This window comes from Nelumbo lutea, chromosome 3 (assembly GCF_056320005.1).
Source record: "Nelumbo lutea isolate HS-2025 chromosome 3, American lotus-T2T, whole genome shotgun sequence".
Classification (NCBI taxonomy): Eukaryota; Viridiplantae; Streptophyta; class Magnoliopsida; order Proteales; family Nelumbonaceae; genus Nelumbo; species Nelumbo lutea.
In genome coordinates this window covers 18,960,576-18,978,894 of record NC_142686.1, presented here as the reverse complement: position 1 = coordinate 18,978,894, position 18,319 = coordinate 18,960,576, and the positions used below count along the sequence as shown (strand labels likewise).

The 18,319-nt window shown below is 38.1% G+C and overlaps 1 protein-coding gene across 17 annotated transcripts; it reads left to right on the top strand.

Moving 5' to 3' along the window:
• Positions 1-2,490: 2,490 nt before the first annotated feature.
• On the top strand, positions 2,491-17,607 carry LOC148863364 (squamosa promoter-binding-like protein 6). Of its 17 annotated transcripts, none has more exons than XM_088974959.1 (7): positions 2,515-2,795; positions 2,871-2,914; positions 3,057-3,124; positions 3,255-4,041; positions 4,881-4,993; positions 8,615-9,511; positions 15,177-15,425. In XM_088974959.1, exons 4-6 carry the CDS (start codon positions 3,371-3,373, stop codon positions 9,490-9,492), a joined length of 1,662 nt encoding a protein of 553 aa, XP_088831085.1. In that variant the 5' UTR covers positions 2,515-2,795; positions 2,871-2,914; positions 3,057-3,124; positions 3,255-3,370; the 3' UTR covers positions 9,493-9,511; positions 15,177-15,425. The 17 variants fall into 17 exon arrangements, with proteins under 17 accessions (XP_088831076.1, XP_088831085.1, XP_088831092.1 ...); XM_088974966.1 differs by lacking the exon at positions 15,177-15,425 and adding an exon at positions 12,330-12,587 and having other exon boundaries at positions 4,881-4,984; XM_088974958.1 differs by lacking the exon at positions 15,177-15,425 and adding an exon at positions 12,337-12,587.
• Positions 17,608-18,319: the final 712 nt, after the last annotated feature.

Genomic DNA, 18,319 nt, shown 5'->3' with positions numbered 1-18,319 from the left:
GAATTAGAAGACAGAATAGAATAAATATTTCTGTTAATGAGCATATTACGAATTAAATAATATAGTTCTAGTAAACATCATAGATTTTTCACTTCTCTCACCATGTGAATACAAATAAATTCAGAATATATATATGTTTTGACTTAAGGGAAACATAATACGTCCCCGTGAAGGTAAAATGAATATTATATTGGTAAATAAAAGTATGTGATTGACATGATTAAATGCATTTCTTTTATAAAATTCTGTATCCTAAAAACTTATAATTTTCTTTTTAATGGAGAGAGACCGGCCCCCATTAAATACTAATTGCTCAGCTCAACTTGTACACTAGAATGTATTCATTAAGAAGATCTAGGTTGTGTTTCATGCAATTGTTGTTCCTATCTGAAAAGTTTTGTGTTAATCGATGCAATTTTATGAGAGATATTTTTGTATTTGAAATGCTTCTGAATTGACCGGTACAAATTGTTGTTTCTATCTTCAAACATAAATATCAACATCAGTCCCAAACATGCATTTATTAACTCTCATGTGTGATGTGATAACACTTGTTTTTCACCAATTAGTATTGATCAGCCCAAATTATTGTTATACTAAATACATAAGAAGCAAAAAATAGATGACCATTTGCCTCTAACAGACACAAATTTCAACAAGAGTTCCTCATAACAAATAAATCCTATTTAGAGATCAACAAGCTTAGTATGATAATACTTGGCAACTGAAAATGATGGCGAGAGATATTTCAACCTGATATTAATGAATATAAAGAACACTGTGTGCTTGAAATATTTCCGAGTGAGACACACTTTCATTCCATTGGCATAATTTTAGGGTCGATTTGATTCATAATTGAAATTGGAAATAGAATCCTTTGGGATTAGAATCAAAATGGTCTATTTGCATAGTTTATTTGATTTGGAGAAAAATAAAAATGAAAATTAACAACAACAATAATGAGATTTCATTCCCAAGAAAAGAGTAAGTAATGCCTATTCCCCATTCAAATAAGAATGAAAATGAGATCCTAATCAGCAATGAAAAATCTCAAATCAAATCAGTCTTAATGGGTTGGTGATATGGACCCTGACCCATCATTGTGTTCAGTTAAGAACCATATTTCCTTTCAAATTGTATATCCTCATTTGTCATGTGAAAATGGGTGAGAATAAGATATAATCTCGTGATTAGGTAATATTGATTTCCTCTCTCACTCTCTCACACTGAGTATAAAGCCTAGACTCCGTAAGATAACTCGTCCATGAGACCATGACCCGGTAGCTGAAATGGTCACTTGTCATCACTCTCGAAGCAGAAATAGAGGTAGGATCGACCCCACATAACTGTATGACTAATGGGCCTCACGTGTATCCTAAACTGTCCCCACCTCAGTCTTGAGAGAAAGAGGTTTTGATTTTGTGCTTCTGATTCCCATTTTGTCTCCTAGCTCTGCTGGTTCCTTAATGGAGAAGATAGGATTTCTTAGTGGTTACTCAAGTCAGAAGCTAGGGGCTCGCTTTGGTCATGGGAATTAAACTCTTTTTTGACATCTTTATCTGCTGTTTTTTTTTTTAGATTTTTGCCTAAGACTCATATTTTATCTGCTACTATTCTTTGGTCAAGATTAGAGTTAGAGCCCGAGGTAAACCTGTCTGCTATTAACTAATTAATTACAATTTACAGAATCTTTTACTTGGAAAGATGCGATTCATTTAAACTAAACAAATTCAGTTTGCAAGAGTTTATTTTGACTTTCAAAGAGTAGGTAAACCATTCCTATTCTCTCTCAGCCCCTCTACCCGTTTCTTTATTCTTAGGGTCTGTATACAATTGGTGTTTTGACTATATGTTATAAGCTGATAATACATGAATTTGCCAGCTGGAAACCCTGTCCATATGGGCAGTTATTGAGTCACCTATTGTTTGATGTGCCCATGTTCTGACCACCTGTAAAATTGGAGTCATTATTCAAAACATGAAGTCTTGGTTTGCCACGTGGATACCTTTTTTAGTTTAGCCACGTAGGACGACGGGGGTTGAGGACACACTCTCATCTTTCTCTCCCCTACAGAAGCAATATCTAGCAGTTGCCAAGTATTATTTTTAATTTCTGGCTTCTGGGTAGATCCCACAGTTTCAGGTCTTAAGTCCACATTGAATGCTGATGATCCTCCGTTTTGTCTGTCTTCTCTTGCCGCAGTTTTATGGACTCATGGGACACCAACTGATATGCAGCCCCACGCCTCATTTTAGTAGAAGCTGTCTCACATGATGTGTGATGGGCTATCCGGCGGGTCGGATCGAAGGGGGATCTGATGCTGTGTAATGTAGTAGGACAAAATGTTTGGGAACAACTCAACTCTTCAGAACTTGTTAGACTTTGACTGGACAATAAACGAGGGGCCAGCCGTCCAGGAAACCAACACAACGTGCTGGGCCCGCTGACAAATTTAGCATGGATCTCCATGGAACAGATCTCTATGCAGATTAGGATCTGATGGTTCAGATTTCGAACGCATGGTTGGTTCTTTAGGGTGCTGTCGTGCTCCTGCAACAGCGGGGTGAACAGGTGGTGTTGCATGTAATTTATTCACCTCACTCTGCCCCCCCCTCTCTCTCTCTCTCTCTCTCCCCACTTCAGTTCCCCCCCCCCCCCTCTCGCTCTCGGTAAAAAGCTACAAAAAGGCCACGACAAAGCTTTTTCATGGGGGTTGTGGAAATCATGTCGACTTCTTTCTCACTGTCTTTGTTATATCCTCATCCCACAAGGCCATAGCGTCACTGTGACCCTGGTAAGCACACGGCTCTTGAAGCGTTTCTCCTTGCTATTTTAGTGTATCTGATTTTTATTTTCTGTTCTGCTCCAGAGGTCAAGGAGAATTTTATCTTGTTTTCCAAGTTTGAAAGAGAAGTAAGATATGCAACTAATTGATTTTCTTTTTTCCTTTTTTTTAGAGATTTCTGCAGCTTTAATGATGATTTGTTATCTGATTTCTCTTCCCTTTTAATAGGTATTTCTTTTGATTTTTCTCTCTGCTCCTCTGGGTTGTCAGAAATTGAAAGTTCCAACTGGTTTTGAACTGCACAGACGTAAAAGTTGGATGCTTCTGTTTGAATCGAGGTGGGTATTTTTTATCGTTTGTCTGCAACCGTGATGTTTCACCCTTTATGGAGTATTGAAGTTTCTGGTCCTGTGGATACTCTTTAATGGGTTTTCATTTCATCTGTCATTCTGCTCTGTGTGTTCTCAGACATTAAATTTGGAACTGGATTTTGGGTAAAAGTGCAAGAGGAAGAGATGCTTTTCTTCCTTGAATTGTGGTCGACTTTTACGTGAACTCTGTAGCTTCTGATTCTGTTCCAACTAATGGAGTCTTGGAGCTATGGCTCTGAAGGGAAGGGTTTTGTATTGTCTGATGAAGTGATTTCTCCTACTGACGCTCTTGCAAGAAGTAGAAAAGTGTTCACGGGTTGGGACTTGAAACCCTCCTATAATTACGAAAGCACCATGTTAGCTCAGAGTCGAGCGGCCGTCGAGAACCAGGGATTCATGGAATTGGGTTTCCCTGCAGCCATCAAGAAGCCACTTCCTGACAACCAAATTGGCGGGTTTCTGGGAGGTAGGACCAATAGAGAAAGAGAGCCTTCTCCTTCTTGTGTGGTTACTCCGAAAGCATTATTCGGAGAAGAGGAGCCATGTTCAAGGCTTTCAAGCTCCATCATGGAATCTAATACTCGGGACACCTCACTTATCGATTTGAAGTTGGGGAGGTTGGCTGACTATAGAGATGCACAGAATGGCGAATCCTCCAAAGAAAAGCCGATTCTGTCCACAGTGAGATCAGCTGTACCTGCAAAAAGAGCTCGCACGACGAGTTTGAATTCTCAGACTCCCTTTTGCCAAGTTCATGGTTGTGAAACGGATCTCAGTTCCTCAAAGGACTACCACAAGAGGCACAAAGTTTGCGAGGCTCACTCTAAAACTGCCAAAGTTATCGTGAATGGAGTTGAACAGAGGTTCTGTCAACAGTGTAGTAGGTTGGTTTTCTTCCCTCTGCACTTCATTTTGAAGTAGCCTTATTTTTTTCTTGGTTCATTTCGAAGTGACTTTCAGTGAAATGTATTTGCTATTTACCTCCGGTATATGACATTCCTTAGATCGGGCTCTTTTAACTAGTTTCCATTCTCTTTCTCTTTGGATGTTTTTCTTTTTAACTTTTTTTTTTTTTTTTTCCCTAGGGTGGGGGTGGTCTAATCACTTCACTTCCAAATTTTGATAATAAATTTTGCAGAAGTCAGTTACTATCAGAACATCAATTCTTTTGGGGTGAAAAAAGTTGAACCTCTCCAACCATGTAATACGGTGGCACAATCTACTTTTTTTTTTCTAAAATTTTATAATTTATTTTGTTTCTCTTGCTGCATTTGGTTTCATAAAACATGGTATGCAGTAAGGGTACTGCTAAGTTAAATTGCCAGGAACAGGCATCAGGTCTTTTTAAAACCCTCCAGGGACTCTTAGAATTCTTTGTTGTTTGTCAACTCAAATAGAAATAGAGGGATTTACTGATCAGAAAGAAAAAAGATGTATATCATTTCAGGTTATATATATAAGATTTGGTTGCATTAAACATTACATTACACCCAGAGGAGATCCAATTTAATTTGCCAATCTCATAAGTGACAATATCATTTCAGGTTATAATCCAATACTTGTGGGGGTTGTTTCTTGGTCCGTCACTCTCTTCTTTCAGTTGTGATCTTGTTGGTTGGAGCCCAATCTGTCAAATTAGTTCGATTCTTATTAACAGCATAACATAAAACTTTTTCTTTTAGAAAAACATACCTTTAATGCAGAAAATCTTATTGTTACCCAGGTTTCATTTGCTTTCTGAGTTCGATGATGGTAAACGCAGTTGTCGGAAACGCCTTGCAGGCCACAATGAACGTCGCAGGAAACCTCAACTGGGTAGTCAATCTGGTAAATGTGGTAAATTTCTACTTTCTACCAAAATAAGCATTTGGATAAAACATGTGCCATTATTAGAATATTATGTTTGTCTACTGAAAGTATAGTAGCTGCCATTTAATATGGTATGAAAAAAAATGATTCTATTAACTTTGATGCACATATTGTAGTTGTACCGAACTTTAAAGGAGCAGAATTTCTCTGACATCTATGTCCTTTTCCGACTCTTGAAGAGCTAGATTTGCAAATGGAGATCACATCTGCGCCCCACAAACACCCCACATGCACATCTCAGTGTGCATTGGGAACATCTCCCTAAGTTGGCAGTGGGAGATATTCCCAATACACGGTTGGGATATGCTGTGGGGCGCAGATGTGAATTCTTGCAAATGGGATCTCTGGTGAAAGGAGACTCTGCATTGGCGGGAGCCTCATGCACTGGGCTGTCCATCTTCTTTTTTTATTATTGAAACGATATTGTTATTATTACTTTTTGGTCAAGTTTACTGTTGATTTTTCTTATCTTCCGATGCAAAGATAGTTTGTACATTATGGTTCTCTTTATGAGCATTTTCGAAGTCTATCAAAAACATGCAGTTATTTAGCTAGTAATTTGTCCATGTATTAAGAATCCCATGCGATAAGTTCCAGGGCTATAATTCAAGTGTATTAAATGGTTTGACCATGTGTATAAATAACCAATAACAGCACCAGCAAGGGGTGACTTGGTGCAAGTAGAAGGCTCTAAAAGAGAAAGGGTAGACCAACGAAAATGGGTGCTGAAGTGGTAAGAAATGAACCAAGAGCTTACAACTTGACATAAAACATGACTGATGATGGCAGGAAAGGATTCATGTAAGCAACCCCGGATGGTTGGGATTAAAGCCAAGTTGAGTTGAGGTCAAATATATTGGATGTTCTTTTGGGATTAGTTTGTTGAAATCTTTGGCTCATGATGATGGACTTGGCAGGCAGCAGTTTTCTATAAGTGGTAGTTACTACTTACTGAAACTGTTAATATTTTCAGTAACTGTTATGATGCTCCTCTGGCTGCAATAGATTTTTTGCTTCTTTTATAAATTCTCCTAAGGAAAAAATAACATGTCAAGCATCTAATCAACAATCTCATAGTTGCAAAACAGAGCTTCATCTCTTTGTACTGATTAAGCCTTCCATACACATTTGTCTTAAATGAGGAAATATAATCACTGATGACTGAAGATGTACTAAACTTATCTGATGATTTTGGAGACCAATCTTGTAAGGTCGCATATGGTTTCTTGATACTTGAGAACAACAGGAAATTAGGCAGAAAAACTCCTTGCTTCTTGGTCAAAATGTATACGGTCTCCATGCAGTTCATGGATATAGGTTTATATCAGTAGGACAAACTAGTTTTCTAGGGTTTGACATGGTTAGGGCTTTTGAGGTTTTGAGCAAATTTTAGTTTTATTGGCTTTTAAATATGTCAGAGAATAGTGAATAAAGGGGTAGATGTTATTAGGAGCATAGAGTTTTAATAGGAAGACTATAATATAGTATCTACAGGGATGAGAATAAAAATAAACCGGATTCTGAGTCAGATGGATGGGAATGGGTTTCAAGTTTGGGAGTCCTAGTCAAAGCAGAAAAATCAGGACCTAAATTACGACAATAAGGGTTACAACTTAAGAGGATTCTATAGTTTATAATTGTCCATTGGTGCAGATTTTGGTGGCCAAAATGACTTAAGAGGTATGACTCTGCTAAGAGTCTCAAAGTTGAGGGTTTATAGGTTAGATGTGGGTTCATTTTTGGGTACTTGATCTTTAAGCAACAAGGATGATTAACATTTGAGAAGTTGGTCTTGGATTGAGATTACTTTGAGTATCTAAATGTATTGTACCAAAAGGTTGATAAAACCCATAAGGAAAAACAACGGTAAGTTAAAGTAATAGATTATTAGATAACAAAAAAGATTTAGAGTGGAAGAAGAACATGCCATTTCTAAAGAGCTAAGCTTAAGGTTTTAAGTCATGAAGGACCAACTACCCCATCTTTGAATCACAAATTAACAAAATGCAACTTTTCAACTCCTCTTTTTAAGTGCAGATTTTGTGCTTCTCTTTTAAGGCTACATTTAGGAACCTTCTTAAAGTGAGAAGATCCAAAATCAAGTTTCAAATCCACTTAACCTCTCAATAATTCATTCATCTTCCAGGGTATCGCATTCTCAATGAAAAGGGTCTGGATATGCTCCTCACACCGACCTCACAGCATGTTTCAGCCGCACACCGGGAGCACCTACTGTACTTGTATATCATTATTCATGGGAGATGTTCCCAATACATGGTGCAATGTGGCTGTGAGGAGCAGATCTCAGTTCCAAGGAAAAGTATATTAGAATGAGAATTAAATGTTCCAACCACTTCTGTCATGGAAAATTATTTTACTTTCTTTTTTTTTTTTTGTGCAGGAGGGGGGGTGGTTAACCCTAATTCTTTGGTATTTGCTACTTGAATTGGGATTTTCGCCGTGTTTGAGTGAGATGTGGAAGACTGAAAAAGAAAGCAAAAATGAAATATGCAAAGGAAATAAGAGAAAAGCTTTTCTAAACAGTCAGGGGATAGTAGACTTGTATGGAATAGTGAATCTTTTGTATTCCCATTGTACGGCCTCTAGTTGTACAGGGATCTTTTTTTGTTAGTAACATGGTGAATTATCTAATAGAGAGAGAAGAAGAAAGTAAAGATGAAATATGAAATTAGAGAAAAGCTGCTAAAATATATGTAAAACATATTGAAATAGGCCACCTAGGTGGTTGTAACCAAAAACCTTCATGGTTTCAGCTCTTCTAGCATAAACTTACTCTAGCTTGATTAAGAGCAAGGTTCAAAGTATCGATACGTATCGGCCCGTATCGTCTAATACGTATTGTACCGAGAGCTTCCCGATATGCCCCTACATAGGGTGTATCGGGGTTTTGACCGGTTCAGGGGGTGGATGGACCTTAAACCGGCCCCTCTGAACCGGATTTGAAAAAAAAAACAAAAATAGACTATCGGCGTATCAGGCGTATCGATATTTTGAACCTTGGTTAAGAGCATAAAATGTCTACCACATTACCCAATGTTGGTCCCAATTATCTGGGGTCTTGGGAGGGGTAGACTAGGTACAATCTTAACCTTTGTCAATTTTTCTTTCACTCAGTGGTTGCCCCCAGACTTGAGCCCGTGTTCTCACCCTTGCCAGCCCAGGATTTTGCTATTACACCAAGTAATTGCCCCCTTGTCCCCATTAGAGTCATATCAAGTGTATGTTACCAACATAACAAATCCCTCCTCCCTACCCCCACCACCAAAAAAATCCTACAAAGAAAAAAATAGTAAAATAAACAAGTAAACAAACAAATCAGTAAGGCATCACCAAAAAGATGGTTTGTGCTTTTAACATGTCATTTGGTCATCATTTAGCAATTTTCAATTTCTTCTGACCGGGCTTTGCATCTGGATATTACTGCCTCAAATTGTGCTTCCTGAAAATATGATTATGAAGTGCTATAATTTTCTGATTTTGCAAGATGTCTGTACCTGTAGTAATGTATTTAACATATTTTTAGAACAAAACTTTTTATTCCATCCTAATGTTGTGGTGGATCTACAGGTAGCAGGTTTCTGGGGACTCCATTATCAACAAAATCATCCTTTATCTTCCCAGATATATTTCCAAATGGCATGCTGCGCCCAGTGAAATATGAAAACAGTAATTGGTCTAGGAACATAAAATTAGAAGATGAAGCCGTATATAGCCCTCAGTCAGCACTTCCCATCACAGATGGGAATTTGCACCAGAAACCCTTGCTCCCTCCATATTGCATGGAAAAACCATATCCTTCCTTGCATAGCAACAGAATTGATACAACACCACGAAGCATTTTTCAGGAGAATGGCAGTAGATATCCACATGATTTTGCAGGCTCAAATTCAGCCCCAAGATCACTGTTTAGGAATACCTCATCAGGAAGTGAAGACTTCACTGTTTTTGATACAGCTTCAACTATTCAAGGATTATCCAGGGTCTCAGACTCTGGTTGTGCTCTCTCTCTTCTGTCATCTCAGTCACAGAACTCATCAACTCATTCATCAGGAATTCCCATGGCTCGTCCTCTGATTATCCAAGGAAGCCGTTCTCAATACAGTGTTGGCCAACTACCCGAAAAATTTCTAGGAGTAACATCACAGGCCTCAACAATTATAGCATCAACCAGGTTTTCTTCTTCTGAGATGAACTCTCTGGATGTTGATCAAATAGAGCCTGTTTTGGTCTCTGATCCAAGCAATGCTGTCAACTTTGAAGTCCGTACAGATGGAATTTTCCAAGGACCAGACTTTATGGAGGCCAAGGATTCTTTCTCTCATGGACATAGTTCTACTGTTGGGCTTCTTCAACTGTCATCACAGCTTCAACGTGTAGAGCATCAGAGGCATTCCCTGCAAGTGAAGCAGGAGAATGATGTCTTCTGCTGCCTTCCCATCACTTGAGTAATACGACAGCAACAAGGTATTATAACTTCCCCTTAAATGCATCTAATTGTAACTTGAAATTGCCCTGTGTGCAACTTGGGCTGGCCTTGATTGAGCATTTATTAAGATTTGAAGGGGCACATCATGAGAGGCCAGGTTCAATGCTCCATAAGTATTGCTTTTGTAATCTCATAACTATATGTGAATTTAGAAATGAAGTGTTTGGCCAAGTAGATTGGCATACTACCTAGATTTTTATTCTTTTACATTAGTGGGAATGGGGCTTGTGTAGCTAATGTTGGTGAGCTTTTACAAGTAGATTGACTTACTTTTCTGTCACTCTTTGAAGGTTTTCAAACTTTGATGCACACACACAACAGAAGTGGAGTTATTGCTTTAATTGATTTCCATAGTTCTAAAAAGTAAAAGATGCTAGACAATATTAATATGGCAAAATGTAGGGTTTTTTTTGTTTTTTTGTTTGGATCAATAACAGAAGCTTTTATTAAGAGGAATAGAAAAGAGAAAGTGACAACAGATAAAATTAGAAATCAAATTACAGCAATGCCCAAAAGAGATAGCTCTTCCCACCCCTTGTTTGGCCAAAGAATTTTCCATAGAATTAGCACTCCTCTTGGACCACTGAAAGTCCGAAACTGAATTTCCATGTTCTGAGTTAGCTGGTTAATTTTCTTTTTCTCATTTGAGAACTTCCACAGACTTAAGTCTTGCTTCTGCAGCCAACTACCAGGCAGCCTAGAGTCGCCTTCCACCAGCAGCTTTTTAATATTCAGCTGCTGGGCTCTTTTAATGCCTCCTTCCAAAACTGCTAAAATTTCAGCTCTCAGAGAATTCCCCCAACCTATAGGACCTGAAAACATTGCAATAATTTGACCTTCTTCATCCCTGAACACTCCAACTATACCTGAAGGGCCTGGGTTTCCTTCGCTGCTGCCATCAAAGTTCAACTTAATTAACCCCATAGTTGGAGTAGTCCAAGCTAGAATAGGGGAAGTATTCAAGGGAGCAGACCAAGCCACTTCTTTCCAATTTCTAATGATATCTCTTGCTGAGTAACCTTCAAAGAGCTTCATAGTCTTGACCCAATGTACCACCCTCACAGAGATTAATTCAATTATGGCTTTCTTGTTTCTTTCTTCTTCGTTGAAAGTTCTTAGATTTCTTTCCTCCCACACCGTCCAGCATATAGCTGCTCTTGCACATCTCCACAAACTTTTACCTCTTTTTGAGTTAAACAAGCTTTGCACATTTGGAGAGGGGAGGGCCACCTGCAACCAAAAAGAGAGAAAAACCAACACCTAGAGGTGTGAAACGGGTCATGTTGTGCCAGCCCGTGCAAAGTGTGGGTCGTGTCGTGCTAGCCCGTGGGCCGTCTTGGGCCATGCTGCCCTCCCCTGGGATAACTTGGGGCCCGGCCCGACATGGCCCATGGCCCAAGACCGTGTGGGTCCGTGCCGTTCTGTGGGCTGGGCTGGCCCATGGGTCAAGCCTTGGGCCAGGTCGGGCCATGGGTCGGGCCAAAACTATATTTAAAAAATTGATAAAAAAACTTAAAATTTTAATTTTATATGAATTTTGTGTATACAATTGCTTATATATACAATAATTAAATAAATTAGTATAATAAAATTGAAAATAATTATTTATTTTATTAATATATTATTATACTATATTATTATATAATTATAATTTATATAATATAATATATTATATGTATAAATATATAAACATATTATATATATAAATAATATATATAGGTCGTGCTGGGTCGGGCCGAGCTGTGGACCTAAAACCCTAGGCCCAACATGGCCCACACGGTTGTGCCGGGCCTGGCACGGCCTGCTTGTCGTCGTGCCAGGCCAGTCCAAAGTTGGGTCAGGCCATGCCAGGCCACGGGCGGCATGACCCGATTTACACCTCTACCAACACCAGATTTCTGATACAAAAGGATAGGAAACTAATAAGTGAAAGTAGCTCTCACCATTCTTCTTATATAGGATGCACCAGTGCAGGGATAAACACCAATTAGGCCTTTTCTTTTGAAGTAAGTCACAAGTGTTACACTTTTCTAGTTTAGCTTCCCAACAAAAAGCACCTACCCTCGGAGGAATTGGTCTACCCCAAACTTCCAAGACTGTGAAAGGGAAAAATGTAGGTTTATCTGTTACAAGGATTTCTTGCACAACTCGCCATTTACATGGACTAGGGCTGTGAATGGGTCGGGTTGGGTTGGGTCGGTTTACAGGGGTTTTCCCAACCGACCCGACCTGGTCGGGTTACATGAGGTGGAAAGCGAAACCGACCTGGTCGGTTTGAGTCGGGTTGGGTCGGTGGGTCGGTTTCGGTTTTGCCCCTGTACAAAAATGATAGAGAAGCCTAGAACTAGAAGGACACCTAATTCTAATTGTAATTGCCTAATGGGTTGCCTATTTGGTGTAAAAGACTAGAAATTAGGATAGATACAATTTAGTTAAGTAAGAACTAGAAGATAGGGCTGTTCTAGTTCTAGTAGAAGACTAGTTAAGTAGGAAACTAAGAACTACCGAACTAGAAAACTAATTGGTTCGGTTTGGTTCGGGTCGGGTTGGTTTCGGTTTTGGTTTTCACACCCGATATATCGGTTTATGATTTTGCGCAACCCGAAACCGACTGGTGCTGATGAAAACCCGGCCGACTCGGATTGGGTCGGTTCGGGTTGGTCGGATTGGTCAGGTTGGGCCTTCTTATGAACAGCCCTAACATGGACTGTTCTGAATCTGTCTTCTACATGTAGAACAGCTTGCTTGAATCGTGATTCTTCCTTGAGATTAATGAAATTGCTGCTATCTGAAAAGAGTGCAGGTTGCTAAAGGATGTGGCAATTAAAGGAATGTTTCGTCTGATCCTTTGAACTAACATGGATTAACTACTCCTAAGCAGACAAGGAGAAACTCCATCTACCATTCTACTTTTACACATACTGGTAACTGCTCTTCCACCTATGCTTGAAACACAACCAAGTAATAACAAAAGCTACTTTTGGCTTTGGGACTTTGATCAATGTGTACAATCTCATCAATTTCTCAAAAACCAATTCTCCCAGTTCTCCAGAATTTCCATCTCTATTCTGCTTCCAGGGACCTAATTAAGTAAATTTCACAAAACAGGCAGTCAATCATTGGTAAAACATATCCTTTTTAGTTTATTTTGGATTTACTTGCCTGCCTGGGAATTATACTCGATGAAATCAAAACTCAGGTAAAATATGGTTATCTACGCAAGGCTCTTTGTTTTTTTAATTTAAGAAGATTATGGAAAAGAAAAGGTAAGAACAAATTCTGAGAATATGGTATAGATACAAAAGAAGTATCATCTCATATAGATTATATTAGGAGTCTAACTTTTCATGAATGTCTAGTCTCTGCTGATGCTAATTCTGTTGTGATGATGCTGATGTCACCTTTGCTGGTGATATACACAGAAGTAGAGATGATTAAATGAATCATCAAAACATTCCTTAATGACTCCAGTAGGTGTTAAGGTTAATCCTCAAGTGGATTGGATCCTGATGTCATTAGCAATATAGAGTAGTTTTATTTTCCCTTTGTTTATTCCTGTTACAACACTTGATATCACCCTTTTCGTTTATAGCATCCCCAAGATATCCAATTATTTAAAATTGGATTTAGCATTAAAAGAGAATGTATATTTTATAAATCTGTAAATCTTAATTTGCTTTGAGAAGCAGAGTAGGCTGGTCAAGCCATCTCTTCAACCTCTACCATTCACCATTTTAATTATGTATCATGGTTCAAAGTATCTATACTCATACGCAAAAATTGTGTTGTGTTTTTAAACACCGATACTTCAATTTTTTTTTTTTTGGTTTATTTTTTCAGTTAAGTATTTCAAGGATAAACATGCTAGGGCTAGGCGGGAGTCTTATGTTTTAAACTGTTTAAACATATAGAATCCGTTGTTAAAGGAACCCCCTAAATTCTTGTATATAGCGTTTCTGAGACCCTGAAAACCGATACGTTTTGACACTTAGAACCATGTTATACATATAATTTCTAGACCCAATCAACAGAATTTTAGACATCAGACGATGATGATGTGGTGGGGACTGGGGATTAGGACATTGGACTTGGAAGCATCAGTGTTAGGTTGTTGAATCTTGAATGGGTCGGTTTCCGAGCTGGGGGTCGTCTCTGCTGTCAAATAATGAGTTAAAATTTGACACCTAAGGACTGTGGTGGATGTAGTTTGGATATCCGACAGATCTGACACACCTTGCCAGCTTCGGGTCCCCATGAAACCCTCAAAATTAATGCCCTTTAACTGCCTCAACTCCCAAATTCAATCTGCAGAGTGCAGAGCCCCGCAGACACCGCTTTTTTCTTTTTTTTTTTGAAAGTAGAAACCATGGACAGCCTCCCCCACCTCAGGTCCTCAGAAGCCTCAAGTCTGCAATTTGGTCAAGTACCAACCACATACATTTGACTTTCTAAACAATTTTCTTGTCCAGCTCTCGGCTCTCCATCAGCAATCTTCAATCTGGGGTGGTGTTTTTGATAAAAGACAGATTAAAGATATGTTTATTGCAATTTCCTGTTAGCACTAAGTAGTTTTCTATTCATAAACAATATAATATCAATTCCATTTTGAGGCATTGATTGTGAAGCCATTTCCACCACTGTTAGCCCCCAACACGGCCCCCACAGATGCCCACAGGGCAGTAGGCCACACCCACCCACCCATCCATCCAATGAAGAGAAAAAAGAATAAAAAGAGCACCTAAGCTGACCTCAACTACTTTTTTAAGCATTGGCTTTAGGACGTTTCATTTTATAGATTCTTGTTATGAGTTCAGCTCAGGGGCTGATTTGGGCGGAGCTGGCTTCATCACAAGCTTGAGATTCATTTATGATTAACTCGTGCAAACATGTATTCTTTCTGAAAATGACATGAGAACATATATCAGATGCCCAACATCAAGATATAAAGGTTAAGCAGTTTGTTGCAACGAATCTCCTTTTTTTTAACAAGATTAAACCATAGTTGTAAAAAACTCGACCCCCCAGCAAATCAACCTACTAGGAGAATGAATATTTGATCATCTCTTAGGTGATCCAGCTTTTGAGTTGTATGGAGATAAAGATTGCGGAGAGAGAGAGAGAGAGATGTTGAGGCCAATTTGAAGCCCCTTAGGATTTAGGAACTCTTGGCTTAAGTGTCTGAACTGAATGACTTGTAGGACCATGAGATCTTTATGGTTAGCTGAATGGCATGTATGGGTTGATTACGATGCCCTTGGGTATTTGTTAATATGACTATTTAATCCATTAAAAGCAGGATTAAATTTCCATCACATATCAGGGTGTAATGGGCATATTGGATTGTATGGCGCTGTTTCCGATACTTGAAATCTTAAATATTTTAAGACTTTTTAGGACATAGACCTTGCCAAGGAGATTGGATTCAGCCCTCACAAAAGGGTGCTTATACCATATTCAGCCACTTGCAGCTATGCATTTCCCTATGAATAAAAACATACAAGTATAGAGATATTCTTAATACACTGTTGCAAGTAGCTGTGAGTACAGTGTGAACACCGTCTTGTGGACTGAATCCGAGTTACTTGATAAGACCAACCAGCTGTAAAATTTTGGGAAAATACTTAGGTCTCATTTGGTTTGCAGGAATAGGGATCTGGAATCGGAATTGGAATGAGCTATTTTGATTCTAACTGTTTGGTTGGGTGAAACTGGAATCCTATTCTTATTCTTGTGGGAATGGCGTTTTTCCATTTGAGGGAATGGTCATTTCTTGCCTTTCCCTTGGGAATGAAATCTCATTTCTGTTGATTTTAATTTTAATTTTTATTATTTTTAATCAATGAGACTATGAGAATAGACCATTCTAATTTGGATTCCGATTCTGATTATAAATCAAACGTATCCTTCATAAAAATCATGTGTTGATCAAACCCCTGATACGCCCATTCCAAAATACTGGAATGTACTAAATGACAAAGTAACCAAGTCATTCGGTTCATCCATTAAGCCCTCAATTAAATGGCCATGTAGCCCTAAGTAGAAACATTCAAAAGCTCTGGTGTCACAAGGGTATGGTAGTACTTTAATTTATTTAAGACGAATGATCATGGGTAGAAGGTTCCTCTGATCAAAACACATTTAAATTGCTGACACAGTTTAATGGCAGAGCGTATTGTGCATTTTGAATAATGGATATATAATTTGTTTTCTTTAATTTTTCAGCCCAATAATTGACAGATAAGATATTGAGATGCCTTCTAACATCTAAAACATCTTAAAGCCTCAAATTTCCAGTATTTCAAAGTATTGATGACCTTATAAACCTTGGTTGAAATCTTTATAGAAATTTTTGCCTTGCATGGCCATTTAAGCACATTTGAAACCAAGGTTCAGTTTGGAAGGACTACAAATACATACAAAATAATATAAACGAAACTTTGAAATGTGCCAAACTTTAAAATGTGTCAGTGTAATACCCAAACTTTCGAAAGTATCAATTCAGTACCTGACATTAATAGTTCATCAATTAACTGATGGGCATGATGTCACATGTGATTCATAACATTTTGAAATCTCAAAAGTATCATTTTAAAGAAAATACTATTTATTGTCTTTTTCCTTGAAAGTAAAACTAAACCAGAGTAGATGAAAAGTAACTGAATGACAAGAAATCAGAAACAACTTCCTCCCAACATATATTATTGCATGCCTACCCATGGCTGTTGAAATCTCTTAAAGCTCATCTATAACAGACCTCGAGTCCGAATCATGTATAATTCCATGGTTTAGCTAGTTTAACAGTGGCTCTTCGTTATTGGGCTTACCCAGCTGGACCCGCCTAGGGAAGGTACTGGTGGAATAAAGGAACCCGGTGAACTGGTTCAAGTTTTCTCAGCTCAGTTCCAGTTACTGTGTGCTGGGGTTTCTATCATACAGTTATACACTTGTACCAGCTTAAGCGTAACATCAAAAGATGAAAGTTGAAATCAGGTGAAGCATAAATTCTGGACCACCTTTGTCTTGGAATGGGTTTTTGTGAGGGGTAGATTCCAGCTTGTCCATTAATTTTATCAGATATTACAATTGGAGGAAGAATTAAGTAACAAGATTAATTATTCTTTACCAAATGGTTATTATGAAATTAAAAGAAGAAACAATAGATCCATTAATTTCTTCATTAGGCTGTGGTTGGAAAAGATGCAAATAAGTTTGGATGTAAATATGTAGAGTGTAAAATTGTTCATATAAATTGTAAAGTTGGGTTAGTTTTGCATTGACAAATTTATTTTCTTACCAAATGAATTTTTAATTGTAATGGACGCAAAAATGAGTTTCAATGACGTATATACATTTTTTTACCAAAAGTCCACTTGAATGCAAATTTATTTCTTTTTTATTGATGTACTTATATGTCTTATTATCAATGTAAATATGCATTGGTCTGTCATTTATTAATGCATAAATGTAATGTTGCTAAATACAGGCAAAAGTGAACCAGAGTGCAAATTAACCCTGAACCGAGATTTATACTCCATTTGCATTGTTTTCAAATGCAGCCTTAGGGAAAATGATCAAACGATTAGAATGCAAATAATCAATTTAAAGGGAAAGAGACACCCAGGATTTATGCTCAAGCAAGTTGCAGATTCATTTCAGTTGAAACAGGCTGTGACTTAACAAACTAGGGACAGGACAGGAAGATTAAAGAAAAGGCCATTGTTCTCTTCAAGCAGTCGAATGGCAAAAACCCATTCCAAGACAAAGGTGTTCCAGAATTTATGCTTAACAAGCTAGTACAAGTGCATAACTGTATGAGAGAAACCCCAGCATACAGTAACTGGAACTGAGCTGAGAAAACTTGAACCAGTTCACCTGGTTGCTTTCTTCCACCAGTACCTTCAATAATTTCCATCCTTAACAAATATTCACTAGGACCTAAATATTCACCGGCTTTTAGCTTCAAAACATGTCAATTGTGTCATTTTCACAAAAGGGACGATGTTCAAAGGGCATTTGTATCATTTCACATGCCATTATCCGTTTTAAACTAAATTGACAGTTTTCCAAAATTAAATCGACGATGACGATTTAATGTTTGAGCTGTGTAACTCGTCAATATCTGAACAGAACTGTGACCCAGTAACTGGTGTCCCGGTCTTCCAGTGTTGTAGAATATATAAGTGTTGAAACTAAACACATTAGACAAGTGACCATAAAAATAAAAATATAGTAAACAAAATTTATGGTCAATATCCCACGGTCCAGAGAACTTGGCTCGACATTATAAAATGACCAGTACTATCTACAGTAGAAAAGGACAATAATATGAAAGCGTACGCAAGAAATGTAGCAAGGATTGCGAATTCTTCTACTTTGTACTCTCTAGTATTCAATCAAGAGAGCTGGCAGCTGGCTCATAACTTCAAGAAGAGATTGGATTCTGAGCCTAGCTAGGTCTAGATCAGATAGTCCTCAACTCTACTAACAAGTTTTCTATTTGAAAGGGGAACAATGTACACTATGGTGTCTTGTGGGTAGGCTTCTCCTTAATTAGCACCTTCGCGCTCAAAAGGTAGACACAAATTAAGTATGAGTTCACTCGTGCCATAACCCTTTCCTGGCTAGTATTAACGATTGAGGAGAAAAACATCACAAATATAAGAATTTTTTTCTTGGGGTATACTACTTATACAAATATAAGACATAAACATGAACCAAAAAGCAGAGGGGCCTACCAACTTACTAAGCCATCAAAGTCTAAATTCTTCCGTCGTCATTTCCGAAGG